The 13,843-nt window shown below is 49.7% G+C and overlaps 1 protein-coding gene across 1 annotated transcript in view; it reads right to left on the bottom strand.

Moving 5' to 3' along the window:
• LOC127576491 (uncharacterized) overlaps window positions 1-12,539 on the bottom strand; it is a 605,240-nt gene extending 592,701 nt beyond the window's left edge. Inside the window, exons 1-3 of the mRNA XM_052026972.1 lie at window positions 12,135-12,539; window positions 5,341-5,652; window positions 4,023-4,328 (exon numbers count right to left, since the gene is read on the bottom strand). Of these exons, the coding sequence (XP_051882932.1) occupies window positions 4,023-4,328; window positions 5,341-5,560 (526 nt within the window). The 5' untranslated portion in view covers window positions 5,561-5,652; window positions 12,135-12,539. The remainder of the gene's footprint in view (window positions 1-4,022; window positions 4,329-5,340; window positions 5,653-12,134) is intronic.
• Window positions 12,540-13,843: the final 1,304 nt, after the last annotated feature.

A 13,843-nucleotide genomic window follows, 5' to 3' on the forward strand; every position in this document is an offset into this window, starting at 1 on the left:
AGAATGCATTGGCCAAATCCACAACGGCATACCATGGTTTGTCTGGGCGCCCTGAAATATCCTCCACCAGGGTGACTATATCGGGTACTGCGGAAGCGAAGGAGGGGGGCAGCCTTGTTCAAGTGTCAGTAGTCCACCGTCATGCACCACGGCCCATTCTTTTTGCGGACAGGCCAGACGGGGCTATATAAAGGGGAGGCTATGGGTCTAATGACTCCCTCCCGCAGCAGGGCTTGAACAGCCTCTGTGATGTCTTGGTCTCCCCCCCCCCGGCACCCTATACTGCCAACTGCAGATGACCTTTGAGGGAGGGGGGACAACAACCAGTTCCCACTTGGCCGCCCCGACTACCACTGTAGCCGGTTGACTCCAAAAGTGAACTTGCCTCATTTGGTGTGTAGGGACTGTCCCTTTAAGACATTTATCCCTAGTGTGCATTCAGGCGAGTCTGCATTTAAAACAGCTACAGTTTGAGGAGCTTGGTTCCCAATGGCCATGCGGACCTAGACTTCCCTCGCGGGCGAAAGGGAACCCCCCCCCCAACCCCTGTATCTGCATCTGTGGCCCCTTCCACGCAGCGGGGTTCCCCGGGACGATGGTGTGCTGGGCACCCATGTCGACAAGTGCCATTCACCTCTGTATGTTCTCCCTTCCCCAATGTACAGTGACGGGTATATGTGGCCTCAGGTCTCCCGGGCAGGAAAGGGCAGTGGAACAAATGTGCCGGGGCTCCTGGCCTTCATCCTGTGGGAGGGGGGTGGGGGGCTGCCACCCCGTGGGTGAAGGTTCCTGCTGGCAGATGGGCTATTTCCTGCCTCAGCAGGTCCCGGAGCTCAGCCTTGAGGGCAGGAGAGACTTGTTTCGAGTGGGGGAGGGACGGGGCAGTGTTGTCAGGGGCAGCCCGTGTGGCCTGGAGGTTGGGGGTGCCCCCTGTGTCGGGCTTGATCCCAGGGTGGTTGTAGATTTTCCCCTGGCCAGATGTCCCGTACCCCCCCCCCCCCGCAACGCTCTTTCCAGAGTGCGTAAACGGTGGAGGTCGGGATCCCATCTATGCTGTCGCAGTCCACCCCTGCACGCAGCAGGTCCAAGAATAGCGATTCACTGCGGTCACTACCCGATCCCCCGGTGGTGCCCGCAGGGCATTGTTAATGTTCTGTTGGTCAAACAAGCTCCCTAGGGTGCTCGCTTCCTGGTGAGAGAGGATCACGTTGGGGGCCCCCTCATCCCACAGTCGGAGCAGCCACGTGGCCAGCTGTTTGCCTGATCACTGGTGGTACCGATCCACCAGCTGGGTGAGTTCCTTGACGGAGAAATCTGGGGTCTCCATAGTCTCGGAGAGACCACAAGCACTTCCCGCTGTGGGGGCCTCATCCTGACTCCCCTCCCTTCTATGGCAGACTCAGGACCACATGGTCATGGGTCAAGCATGCAGGGGTTCAGGTGGGTAGGGGGGAGGGCAGGTGTGTCAGGGCCCCAGCTCTTCAGGCACCCCCTCCTCATCAGTATCCATCCATATATCCCCATCCCCCAGCCATGCGTCCAGCTTGTCACCACGCCGGAACAGGGCTCAAATTTTAAATGGGTCTGGCTGCCAGCCAGACCTGCAGGCGGCTCGTGCCTGCTGTACTTGAATCAGCCGACCTCTGTACCCCTGGCCTCGAGGTCATTGGCTCGGGTCTGGGCAGTCTGAACTGCCTCCTGCAGCGTGCAGCATCTCTGCTGAAGTGTTTCTATCTCTTTTTCCCTCTGCAGGCAGATATCCTACAATTGACCAGTAATCTCAACCTGGCACTTCAGGAGCGATGCAAGGAGCCAGAAAGCACCCCTTTGACACTGGGAAACCCCGACTGCTGGAGGAGGGCCACCATGTGCCCAGTTTCTCACCAATGGATGTAACCGCTCAGCCCAGTCCACTGACTTACTGTGGTCTGCCAGCATGCTGGCCAAGCTCCCAAATCCCTCACTCTCATCTGTCCACCCAAGAAGTCTCTCCTCCGTGCCTGCACTAGCCTCGTTCCCCCAGTTCCAAAACATCCCCCCTGCGTCTGTGTCCAGCCAAGACCTTTAAGACCCTGCTCACAGCACCAAATGTTATGTGAAAAGGTTCTTTCGGGTCTTAAAGATGGAGGACTCTGGACACAGTCTTTGGATATTAAAAATAGTTTAATTGCAAAGGCAAATGCTGGAACAGAATGAATGGGAACGGATGCACACTCACACAAGCAGGTGATTGCAAACGTGAGGGAAATCGCAACAAGGGTGAGATGCACACACACACAATAACTGGTTACAAATGATCAAGGATTAAACAATACAATGTCTGAACACCCTGATCCTGCACAAGCATTGGCTCTAATGCTTCCTGGGATCTACTAGGACACTCTTAAACCTAGTGGCAGCGCTCACTCTTGCCAATGGTCTCTTCAGCGTTGTTCCACAATTCCTAGGGCAGTCAAGAGAGAGAGAGCCAGGAGCATGCAGCACTCTTATAGTGCTGGAAGGTTGTGTGGAGCCAGACCAGGTAATTGAAACAAGCCAATGATTTGGGGTCAAGGACAAAGGTGCTTATCAAAGCCAATGGTCAGGTATGCCCAGGAACAAAGGTGCTCGCCAAGACCAATCCTTAGGTGTACACCTAATGGATGGGGTGGAGCCAAACCTTGATTGACAGTGGTGTTGCTTCCACCCCAATGAGCAATGCTGTCCTCCGACCAGAGGGGTCAGTGTTGTCTCTGTCACATGACAGAGATACTACAATTGCCCTTCCTCTTACTGAGGCAATTTGTCATTTCAGCCCCGTTCACCTTCATCACCTCCTGCCTCACAGCCACTGGGTGAGAAATAAGTTCCAGTTCTTGCTGACTGGAGTCAGTCCATGAAAAAAAAATCTGGCCAAGGGAACTGGAACTGGGATCTGCGTCACACTGAAGCAGCAATGTCCACAAGTGAATGAGTGTGTAGATGAGGTGTGGAGGGGAGAGGGAGGCAGTTTGAATCAGGTGTTTTCTCCTCTGTTACACTTGGATCCCAGTAGATACCAAAGGTTGGATTTGAATCCAGTAAATGGATTATAATAAAACTCGATGGCTGTGTATGGAATTCATCAATCACTTTATTTCACATTTTCCTTCATAACAATGATACTGTCGGGTAGAACCATCTGAGAATGTCGCATTGAGGTTAGTCTGGTACAAGAACATTGGCACATACTCCGAACAACTGCTGGGACATGGTACACCTGCAACTGGAAGATTCATAGATTTAAGCATTAGGTATTTTCACCTCCTCTCCTGTGCTGGGAAACAAAAGGACCCTCACATATTCCCAATCTCTGTCCTCTGTATCTGGCATCCTATCGGGATGAGGTTATACCAACCATGATAAACTGCTTCACCTGGCCCAGGACCAGAGAAGACAAAGTCACAACATTCATTTCAAAGGTTGGGGGTCAATTCAAAAATAATCCTGGGCAGCTACATTTCAGTGAGTGGACAATCTACAGAACAGGCTCTCAGGAAACAGACTGTGGAGAAACAATCAAATAGAAAATTGCAGACATGCTTTTTAAGGAACGAACATTGAGAAGACAGTGAAAAGGGAGATTTTCTCCAGCTGGTGTGAAGGATGGGACGTGTGTTTTGCTCACCGTCTCACTTTTCTTGTCACTGCACACGGAGACAACTAAAATTGTGTGAGAGTGAACAGACAGGAGACCCAATCTTGCACCTTCCCTGCCGAGTAGATGGTGTTAGAGTTTCTGATGGAAAGAGTTGATTCAAGATACAAGATTTCTTTGTTAGTCACATGTACATCGAAACACAGTGAAATATACCTTTTGCGTAGAGTGTTCTGGGGACAGCCCACAAGTGTTGCCATACTTCTGGTGCCAAAGTGCAAAAGCAAAATACTGAACGTCATGCATCACTCAACAGGACTGACATTAGGGACAGGAAGTGGGTGGGACTATCAGTGAGGTAGTTTAACACTGTAAATAAATTAATCTTCCTTCAGAAGCCACTCACCCTCTGGGTACCTCATGTTGACCTTCTCCCTGAAACCAGAAGGTGTGTGGGTCACTTCACAAGTATATTCCTGTTTGCTGATCCATTCCTGCACAGGGACTCTCAGGTAAGTGACTGTTTCAAATCCACTGTCAGTTGTTGAAGTGGAAGGGAGAACGATGCCCACTTGAGCAGATCCAGCTTTTTTCCAGGAAACCCAAATGTTGTCAGGATAGAATCCAGATATCGCACAGCCCAGGACAGCAGTTATTTGATTGTGGATAACCTCCGGGGATGGAACAAGGGGGATGAGCTTGGGAGGTCGAGCTGTATGTAACATATTACAATATCTCTGATTACATGACTGGCCACAGTGTCAGTGGACTCCATTCCCCCAACATCCAGGGCAAGTCCCCCAATACCAGCCCTCTCCACACTGTTGTTGATTTGCTGGTGACCTGCTGACATGGAGGACCCCACAGTGAGACGGTGGAGGGATCTGTGAGTGGTATGGCTGGATGTGTAACCCTGGCCTGCGAAGCAGTGTGCCACATTCTGCAGTGATAAGGCAGAGAGCTGGGTCAGTGGGGCTGATGTGCAGACCATCTGTGATCTAATTGTTTGGTGAAGCAGGCACAGGGAACGGAATGGCCGACACCACTTCCCGTCAGCAGGAGTGGATGGGCTGGAACTGTTTCCACTGGCAGGAGGTTTGGGAACCACAATTCTGGCATAAATGGGAAGGAAGAACAGATGGACAGGAGGAAATTCTTTTGTTTTAGCTGCAAGGGTTTGTTCAGATCTGGAAGACGATGGTTGGAGAGCGGTGGAAGCAGATTCTTTTGTCACATTTAGAAGGGAATTGGATTTGACTTGGAGAGGGGACAGCTGCAGGGTGGAGGGGGAAGTGCAGGAGGAGTGGGGTCAAGTTTAAATTGTTGTCCCACTGGCAGGGGCAGGATGGACCTGCGGTCTCTGTGTGATTCTGTGTCCGGGAGCTGATCTGGAGGGAGGTGTTCAGGGGTGGGGGTGGTGGAGAGGTTTCTGAAATTACACAAAGGAGTGTATACAATGGGGACAGATCAGCACAAGTTGCTTCCTCCACCCTCCACTGATACAGAGCTTCATTGACTTCAGGATGAAGTTTCCCCTCTTACTGACTTCCAGTTTCCCACAGCCTTTTGTTTGTGAGCAGCAGCGCTGCTGGCTTGTAGGAATAGAATAAATGAGCGAGAGAGTTAATTGCCATCCTCCTACACTGTTTGACAAAGGTTCCTACTTCAGGTTTATCCCCTGACACCAATGCAGCTTTAAAGAGAAAATAATATTTTATACTAACATTGAGGAGGTTTCTGGAACTCCACTGTCACCATCTTGCTTGGCTCGTACCCTGCCTTGCAGGAGTAGACTTTATTCTTGTTCCAATCCGCTGCAGGGACTCGGAGCAAGCTGCTCATTGTGTACGTTGAACTTTGCCCCAAGACTGCCGGGTACTTCTTGATTCCAGTGGTGATGTCCCCACTCTTGGAGGACCATGTCTGACTGATGCTCTCAGGCATATAGTCCTTGACCAGACAGAGGAGGCTGATCTCTTGGTCAGATTCAGTGTTGCAGGAACGGGTGATGTAGACTGACGGCCAGGACTTGGCCACTGAAATGTAAATAAATTCACAGACTGTTCTGTAAATAAATGCATTACTGGCAGACGAAGCAGGAGACATGGTGTTGCATGGTAACGTAGGCTAGAACGGACAGAGGAACTGTGGAAATACAAGAGCCCAGACTATGTGGGAAAGTGTCGGCCGACACAACTGACAGTAAGGATGCGGTTCCTGAGCAGATGCAGAAATCTCAAAATGCGGTTTGATGTAGATGATATTTTCACTGATTGACCAGCCCGGACAGTCCCATGAGGAAATGTAGGTTACGACAATTCCCAACCACTGAAGGTGCAAAATCCACTCAAAAGAGCTGATTCTCAATTCATTTCACTGGTAATGAAGGACTGTTGACTTACCAAGATAAGTATCAAGTTCAATTAAATTACTTCACATATTTCTAAATGTTGAAAGTGCTTTTGTTTACATAATTTTAATCTTAATGGTTTGATAGATTTGAATATTTTTGACTGTTCAGTATATTGACAGCTTGGACAGGTGGATAAATCGGGGGTGTGGTTTCACCAGTTGTCAGAATTACCTTGAGCAGTGTTGTGGACGCGGCTTGTTCTGGCCCACTGACGTGATGTCATTTACCTTGTGATAGACTCTGCCGATGGCAGCTTGTTGATCATGGATGAGGTTAAATCACCCAATCAGAATGTGTGGACAGACAAGAACATGCAGGGACCCTGGGAGCAGGAGACTGGCAGGAAAGTAGACATCAGACAGTTTGAATTGTAGTAGGTGAGGGCTCTGTTGTCCAACAGTCAGATGGTCAGCAGCCACACACACACTGAGATATATTCTGCTTTTGGAAGGGCAGCAAACTCAATTTGGAGAAAAAGTGGTGGGAGGGTCAGGATTTCAATCAGGGATAAAATAAAACAATGAAATATTTACTTCACAATAACTTCCATGGGAGGAAGGAGATAAAATGTTGAAACCTTGGTTTCAAATAGAAAATATAAAACAAACAAATAGCAATGGGCATGATTGAACTGGTCAATAATTACAGCTACATGTTTAAGAACATTTTCCAGGCGACACTGTCAGGATTGTTAACTCAGAACATTTGCATTCCTGAGTAACCACAGGTGATTCAGGCTGACAGAAGGTCAGGCAGAGCAGAGAAATTGTCCCTTTCTAATTCCTTTCAGACTATGCCTGAAACAACCAGTGAAATGCTGATCTCAGACTGCCCGTTGGGGAGACAACTTCTGTCAAACAGCGGGACAAGCCGACCTGTGCTGTGGGTGAAGTGTCACAGGACAGGAAGCACAGGGCACGGTGCCAGCTGGACCATATCCACACACACCAGGTTGAATGGTGCTGGTTCCAACCTGCTGCTGGGACTCTCCCCATGCTGCTGCACAGGGAAAGGTGGGACCTCGCTGGGCTTCTGGATGCCGGAGGCCTGCGGTGAGGTGTATCGAGGCCTCAGTACTGAGTAGCCTCAGGCAGGATCTCTGGTCCCAGAATACCCTGACACAAGGTAAACCTGAGGTGGAGGTTGTCTTGTGTCAAAGCTGTCATGCAATTTAACAGGTTTTAAATGTCTTAGAGATATTTGATTTAAATTCCTGCAACAAATAATATTTTAGTGTGTTTTGTTTAAAATAACAAATCTGTAGTGCACTAAAAACACAATAGTTGCCCAAAAGTCATTCAGAACTAACTGTCTTCTCGACTCTGCAGGCCCAGAGTCCACAGTCAGATGAATGGGGACTGTGATCCTTTGCCAGGTCCGGCCTGCGAGGGAATAATTGAGGTGGATTCCCTAGTGTAATCCTGGGATGTCTAGCAGGGCCCGGCTCCATGTGGTGGAGTGTGGTGACAGGCCCGGTGGCATCTGCCGCTCAGTAAATCCCAGGGTACAGTGGGTCTGTGGAGGTCCAGGACTGTCTCCAGTGTAAGTGGCTGAACACTGGTGATTCCCTTTGGAATTGCCAGCCACAGCCAGCACCATTCGTCCCACAGTATCCTCAGTTCCTGGTACTCAGCAGCTCAGGAAAGGGATGGTCAGCAGCGGTGCTGAGGAACTTTGCTGCTCTTCATTGACATTAACCCCTGACAACAGGGGAATTGCTGGACCAAAGACCTGGGAACACCTTGATGGCCTTCAACTAACCAATGTATATCTACCCATCTACCGCAGAGTCAGACTTCAGATGAGGGGTCCCCAGTGGTGGAGAGCTTTGGGAACTGCAGGCCCAAAGTGATCATTCCCTCCCAACATCACCCAAACAGACCATCTGGTCATTTTCTGGTTCAGTTTGTGGGACCAAGATGCAGACAAGTTGGATGTTGAGTCCCCCTTGTGTACAAAGTGACTGCACTGCAGAAGTACTTGCTGGGCAGGGAAAGGCTTTGGGATGTTCTGGGGTGTGGAAGTCAATGAAAAACAAATTGTTTTCAACAAAACAGATCCAGCAAAATAAAAATTGAAAGAGTGCGGTTGCCAGAAAACTGACTGAAAGTATTTGATGAAAGGCCACTGACGTAAAACTTTAACTCTCTTTCTCTGCTCACAGATGTTCCCTGAGCTGCTGAGTGTTTCAGTGCTGGAGGCACATTAATGTCAGTCGGTGAGATCTGCAGCCGAGGATCGTTTACATCCCGGGACCAGGAGGTGGTAAGTACAGTTCCATCTGAATCAGTGTTCCCAATGGTGGGCGGGAGGTGGATCAGGGTCTTTGGAAAACACCCAAAGTGTCAGCAGGGAGCTGGGGTGAAGGGGGAACAGGAGCTGGGTGGGTCAGCAGGGAGCCGGCTTTTCTAAAAGAAGAACCTGGGGATGAAATTACACTTGGGTATTTGTAGAAAATGCTCACTGGTGAATCAGCAGCTCGGGTTAGACTCGGCCTGATTTTACTCTGTACTGTCGTGAGTGGGCTGTATGCACCACAGATGGGTGACGTTTATTTATTCATCTTTTGGGATCTGGGCATTGCCAGTAAAGTCTGCATGTATTATCTGTCAGAGCTTCCATTCATTTGGAGTCAACCACATCGGTGGGTCAGGAGTCATAAATAGGCTCGACTGGGTAAGGATGGCAGATCTCCTTCCCCAAGGGACAGCAGTGAAACAGGCTGATGAGCTAAAACATGTCGATGTTAAGAAGGGGGATGAGCTGGAACTTTTGAAAGACATTTGGATAGATAAGTCCCCAGGCCGGACGGGATATATCCCAGGATACTACGAGAAGCGAGGGAAGAGACTTCTGAGCCCTTGGTGATTATCTTTGCGTCCTCACTAGCCACAGGAGTAGTACCACGTGGTGGGAGGGTGACAAATATTATTCCATTGTTCAAGAAAGGGAGTAGGGATAACCCTGGGAATTTTTGAGCAGTGATTCTTATTTCAGTGGTGGGCAAATTATCGGAAAAGATTCTTTGGGACAGGATTTGTGAGCATTTGGAGAAGCACAGTCTGATTCGAGATAGTCAGCATGGCTTTGTGAGGCGCAGGTCATGCCTCATGAGCCTGATTGAATTCTTTGAGGATTTGACAAAATGCATTGATGAGGGTAGAGCAGTGGATGTGGTGTATATGGACTTGAGTAAGGCGTTTGATGAGGTTCCCCAAGAGAGGCTCATTCAGAAGGTAGGGAGGCATGGGATCCAGGGAAACTTGGCTATGTGGATTTGGAATTGGCTTGCACATAGAAGGCAGAGTGTGGTTGCAGATGAAGCGTATTCTGCCTGGAGTTTTGTGACCAGCGGTGTTCCGTAGGGATCTGTTCTGGGACCACTGCTCTTTGTGATTTTTATAAATAATTTGGATGAGGAGATGGAAGGGTGGGTTAGTAAGTTTGCAGCTAACAAGAAGGTTGGTTGTGTTGTGGATAGTGTAGAAGGTTGTCGATGGTTACAATGGGACATTGATAGGATGCAAAGCTGGGCTGAGAAGTGGCCAGTGGAGTTCAAGCCAGAAACATGTGAAGGTTTGGAAGGTTCACTTTGGAAGGTTGAATTTGAAGGCAGAATACAAGGTTAATGGCAGGATTCTTTGCAGTGTTGAGGAACAGAGGGATCTTGGGGTCAAAGTCCACAGATCCCTCAAAGTTGTCACGCGTTGATAGGGTTGTTCAGGAGGCGTATGGTGTTGGCCTTCATTAGTCAGGGGATTCAGTTCAAGAGCCATGAGGCAACATTGCAGCTCCATAAAACCCTGGTTAGACAACACTTAGAGCATTGTGTTCAGTTCTGGTCACCTCACTATACAAAGGAAGTTTTGGAAAAGGTGCAGAGAGGATTTACCAGGATGCTGCCTGCATTGGAGACCATGTCTTACGAGGATAGGTTGAGTGAGCTCGGGCTTTTCTCTTTGGAGCAAAGGAGGGTGAGAGGTGACCTGAGAGGTGTACAAGATGATGAGAGGCATAGATCGAATGGACAGCCAGAGACTTTTCCCCAGTGCAGAAATGGCCAATGTGAGGGGGCATAATTTTAAGGTCTGGAGGAAAGTACAGGGGGGATACCAGAGGCAAGTTTCCCCCCCCCCCCATACATAGTGTGGTGGGTGCATGGAACGTGCTGCCGGGGGTGCTGTTGGAGGCAGATACATCAGGGACCTTTAAGAAACTCTTAGATAGACATTCTGTAAATGTCAGCACATTACCTCACAGCTCCCTTCACTGAACCACAAACAACACTGGTTAATGTAGGAAAGTGCTTGTTAAACATACAGTCGGGTGACGGAGGAGGGCAAGAAATTAGAGCAGTTGCTTCGTCTGTGAACTGAGAATAAGCAGTTCGTTTGAACAGTAAAGCTCAGAAATATCAAGCAATTTGACTTGGAAGCTAAACTATGAGCTGTCAGTGAATTCACAATGATGGATAAAATATATTGAGTTACTGAGGATCTCTAAATGTTGAAATTCAACAGAAAACAAAGGAAAGCTGTTGTGCCAAACCCACATTTAGGACCACATGTAACGTTATCTCTTTGTTACAATGAATCATTGTATTGAATTTTTGTTTTTGAATTAAATGGCATCAAGTTATTTTCCAATCGAAACAGCTTCCTGTGTTCTGAAGCATTTAGCCTGGGAGTGTTTGACAGAACAATGTAGAGAGAACTTTACTCTGTGTCTCACACTCTGTCCCTGCCCTGGGAGTGTGTAACAGGACAGTGCAGCGGGAACTCCACTCTGTCTAACCCATGCCCTGGGAGTGTGTGATGGGACAGGTTGGAGGGAGCCTCACTCAGTGTCTAACTTGTGATAGGACAGTGTAGAAGGAAATTTGTATCGAATCCGTAGCTTACAGGATAGTAGGGGGGGAGCTTTATTCTGCATTTAACTCGAGCTCTGTGCGCTCTGGAGTACTTGATGGGATCTCTTTGAGGAAGCATTTGTTCAGATTTACAGATCAATAATATTCCATTGAACGAGAGCACAGGACAAGGCCACTCATCCGATTGTGTCTGTGCTTCCCTTTAGTTGAGCTAACCCAATAAACCCATCGCTCCCTCTGCTCTTTCCCTGTATCCCTAGAAAAGGAGGATCTCCTCCTGTTCTCTCTCTGCAGTCAGTCTTCAGTCAGCTACCACCATCATTCAGGCAGTGTGTTCCAGATCACAGCTGCTGCATCAACAAACGTTCCCTTCAATGCTCCCCTATTCCCCATTATTGACTCTGAATGTTTCCCTCCCCACCCCACCCACCAATGCAAGGCTGCCTGCAATGTATGAAGCAATTCCCTGCCTTACCTTTCCTGCACCACTCCCCCCGCTGCCTTCTCAAATCCAAGCTTCTTCTCCCACCGAACCTCACCTCCCCACCAGGGAATAAAACGAAACCCTTAATCCCATCAATTAATCCTGGGATATTCTCAATGTGCCCTCAGTGCTGCCCGATACTGTGCTCTATCCTGGGACGGGCCTCACGCCGGACATTCCAGGACGGGACTGACACCCACCTGTACCCTGCGGATATTGAGCCATCAAACAGATCATACATTTACAGACCATTCCCTCAGACTATGTCTTATCCAATTACCTTCAACATGAAGCAGCGGACAGTAAAACCTGACCCAGTAACTTGACCCTGAACAGATCCAGTGTTGTCATTGACAGGGAACACGTTAAACTGCACTGAAACGCTCAGCCCCTGAACGTGGGTTCAGTTGGCGCTGAGTATCAGAACCCAGACATGAACCAAACACTGAGCTCACTCACCACACAGGGTTCATCGGCTGGTGTCGAGGCACAGCCAAAACCTGAGGACAAGATCCAACCCCATTCCCCTGCAGCCTGTTCCCGGTCTGTGGACGGGTCACTGGTGGAGTGGGGGATGTACCGTCGGACTGTTCCTGGGGATATTCTGACTCTGGAGAAACCCGCCCGTCTCGGGGGGATTCATGTCATTGCTCCAAATATCTCACCGATTTCAGGTGAATCACCGAATTCGCCAATACCGTAAATTAATGAAATACAAATGGGTGAGGATGGCATTGAGAATTGGTCTTACCTGAAGTCACCGTCAGCGACGTTCCTTTCCCCCAGTATTCAAGATAGTCACACTGCTGCGTCTCCCCACTGTCCCAATGCAGTAACTTCACTTGTCCGTCACATCCAACAATCCCAGCAAAGTGTCAACATGAACCGTGTCCGGACCGGGAGCAGCCGCTCCCTGTGTTTCCCTCCCAAACTCCGCGCTGCTCTCTTCCGGCAGTGGGAATAAAGAGGCATTTTTGCCGTTGTCCTGTCTGCGGACACCGGCCCCCGCCGTCGCCCAGAAACACAATCGCCTCCTTGTGGGCTTTTAATTGCCCAGAAATGGACATTTGCCCCCCAGCCGTCCGAGTCAGGCCTCAGGTGTTTGACTCTGGGAAGCAGCAATGCGGAGTCGCTGGAGACAGGCTGCGCTGCAGACGCTCACTTGTCGGCACCAGTTTGTGTTCAGCTCCCCACCGCCGTGCTCCATACCCCCTCCCAGCAATATCTCTCGCACAGTAATAGGTGGCCGTGTCGTCCAGTCTCAGGTCGTTCATTTGCAAATAAAAGTTGCTACTGTCCTTGGAAGCGGTGAACCGGTCTTGGACTCCAGGCGCGTAATATTTGTAACTTTCGGAGTAATACTGCACCAGCCACTCCAGCCCTCTCCCGGAGACCTTTTTCACCCAATGCATGTAGTAGCTGCTGAGATCGAACCCACTGACCTCACAGGTCAGTTTGTGGCACTCCCCGGGCTTCACCACCGCTGACACGGGCTGTGTCAGCACGACGTCGGACCGCACGCCTGTCAATAAAAGAGAAAAGAGCGGACTTTAATAAACAGTTCCACGGGCAGAGGGTCACAGAGCCTCCGAGAAGCAGCCGGGCCCCGGGTGGGGCACAAGCGGCGGGGACACCCACCTGCCAGACAGGACAGAAGGAGACAGAGATAAGAAGCGACCCCCATCGCCCTGTGCACTGAGCCAGACTCGGACACTCCAGAAATCGGCGGCTTCAGCTCCGGCCGGCTTTGTCGGGAGCCGCAGTGAGCGCTGTTTAAATAGGGACGTGGGTTGAACAGGCCGCCACCCACTGAAACCAGAGGCGCAGCTTCCTGTCCCCGCCCCGAGCAGCGATTTCAATTCCCCAAAAGATGTTTGTCTTCACAACAGGGAGCAGGTCAGCGGCGGTGATCAGATCCGGATGAAAGATCTGTCACACACCGCTCCGTTCATGAACTTCACTGTTGAACCGTCTGTGTAAACGGAAACACCCAGAGACCCCAGAGAGGGACTGAGAGACACCGGTCAGAGTACAGATATCCCCCTGAGGGAGAGGGGCTGAGAGACACCATCCCAGGAATCATTCTGGTCAACATTCACTGCACTCTCTCTGTTGTAAGTCCATCCTTCCTCAGGCCAGGAGTCCACACCTGTACTCACTATTCCAGACGTAGTCTCCCCAGGGCTCTCTCTAATCGGAGCAACATGCCTCTGCTCTTCTACTCAAATCCTCTTGCAATAAAGGCCAACATATCATTCCTTCCCAATGTTGCCTCACCTGTATGTTAACTTCAGTGATTCAAGGACAAGGGACCCAGATCCCTCTGAACAACGACACCTTTCAGTCTCTCACTGTGTGAACAATAATCTGGCTTTACTTTTTGAACCAAGGTGGATGACTTCCCATTTCCCACATTATATTCCATCTGCCACGTCTGGATCCATTCAGTTTTCCTGTCTG

Source organism: Pristis pectinata, chromosome 12 (assembly GCF_009764475.1).
Source record: "Pristis pectinata isolate sPriPec2 chromosome 12, sPriPec2.1.pri, whole genome shotgun sequence".
NCBI classification, from domain to species: domain Eukaryota; kingdom Metazoa; phylum Chordata; class Chondrichthyes; order Rhinopristiformes; family Pristidae; genus Pristis; species Pristis pectinata.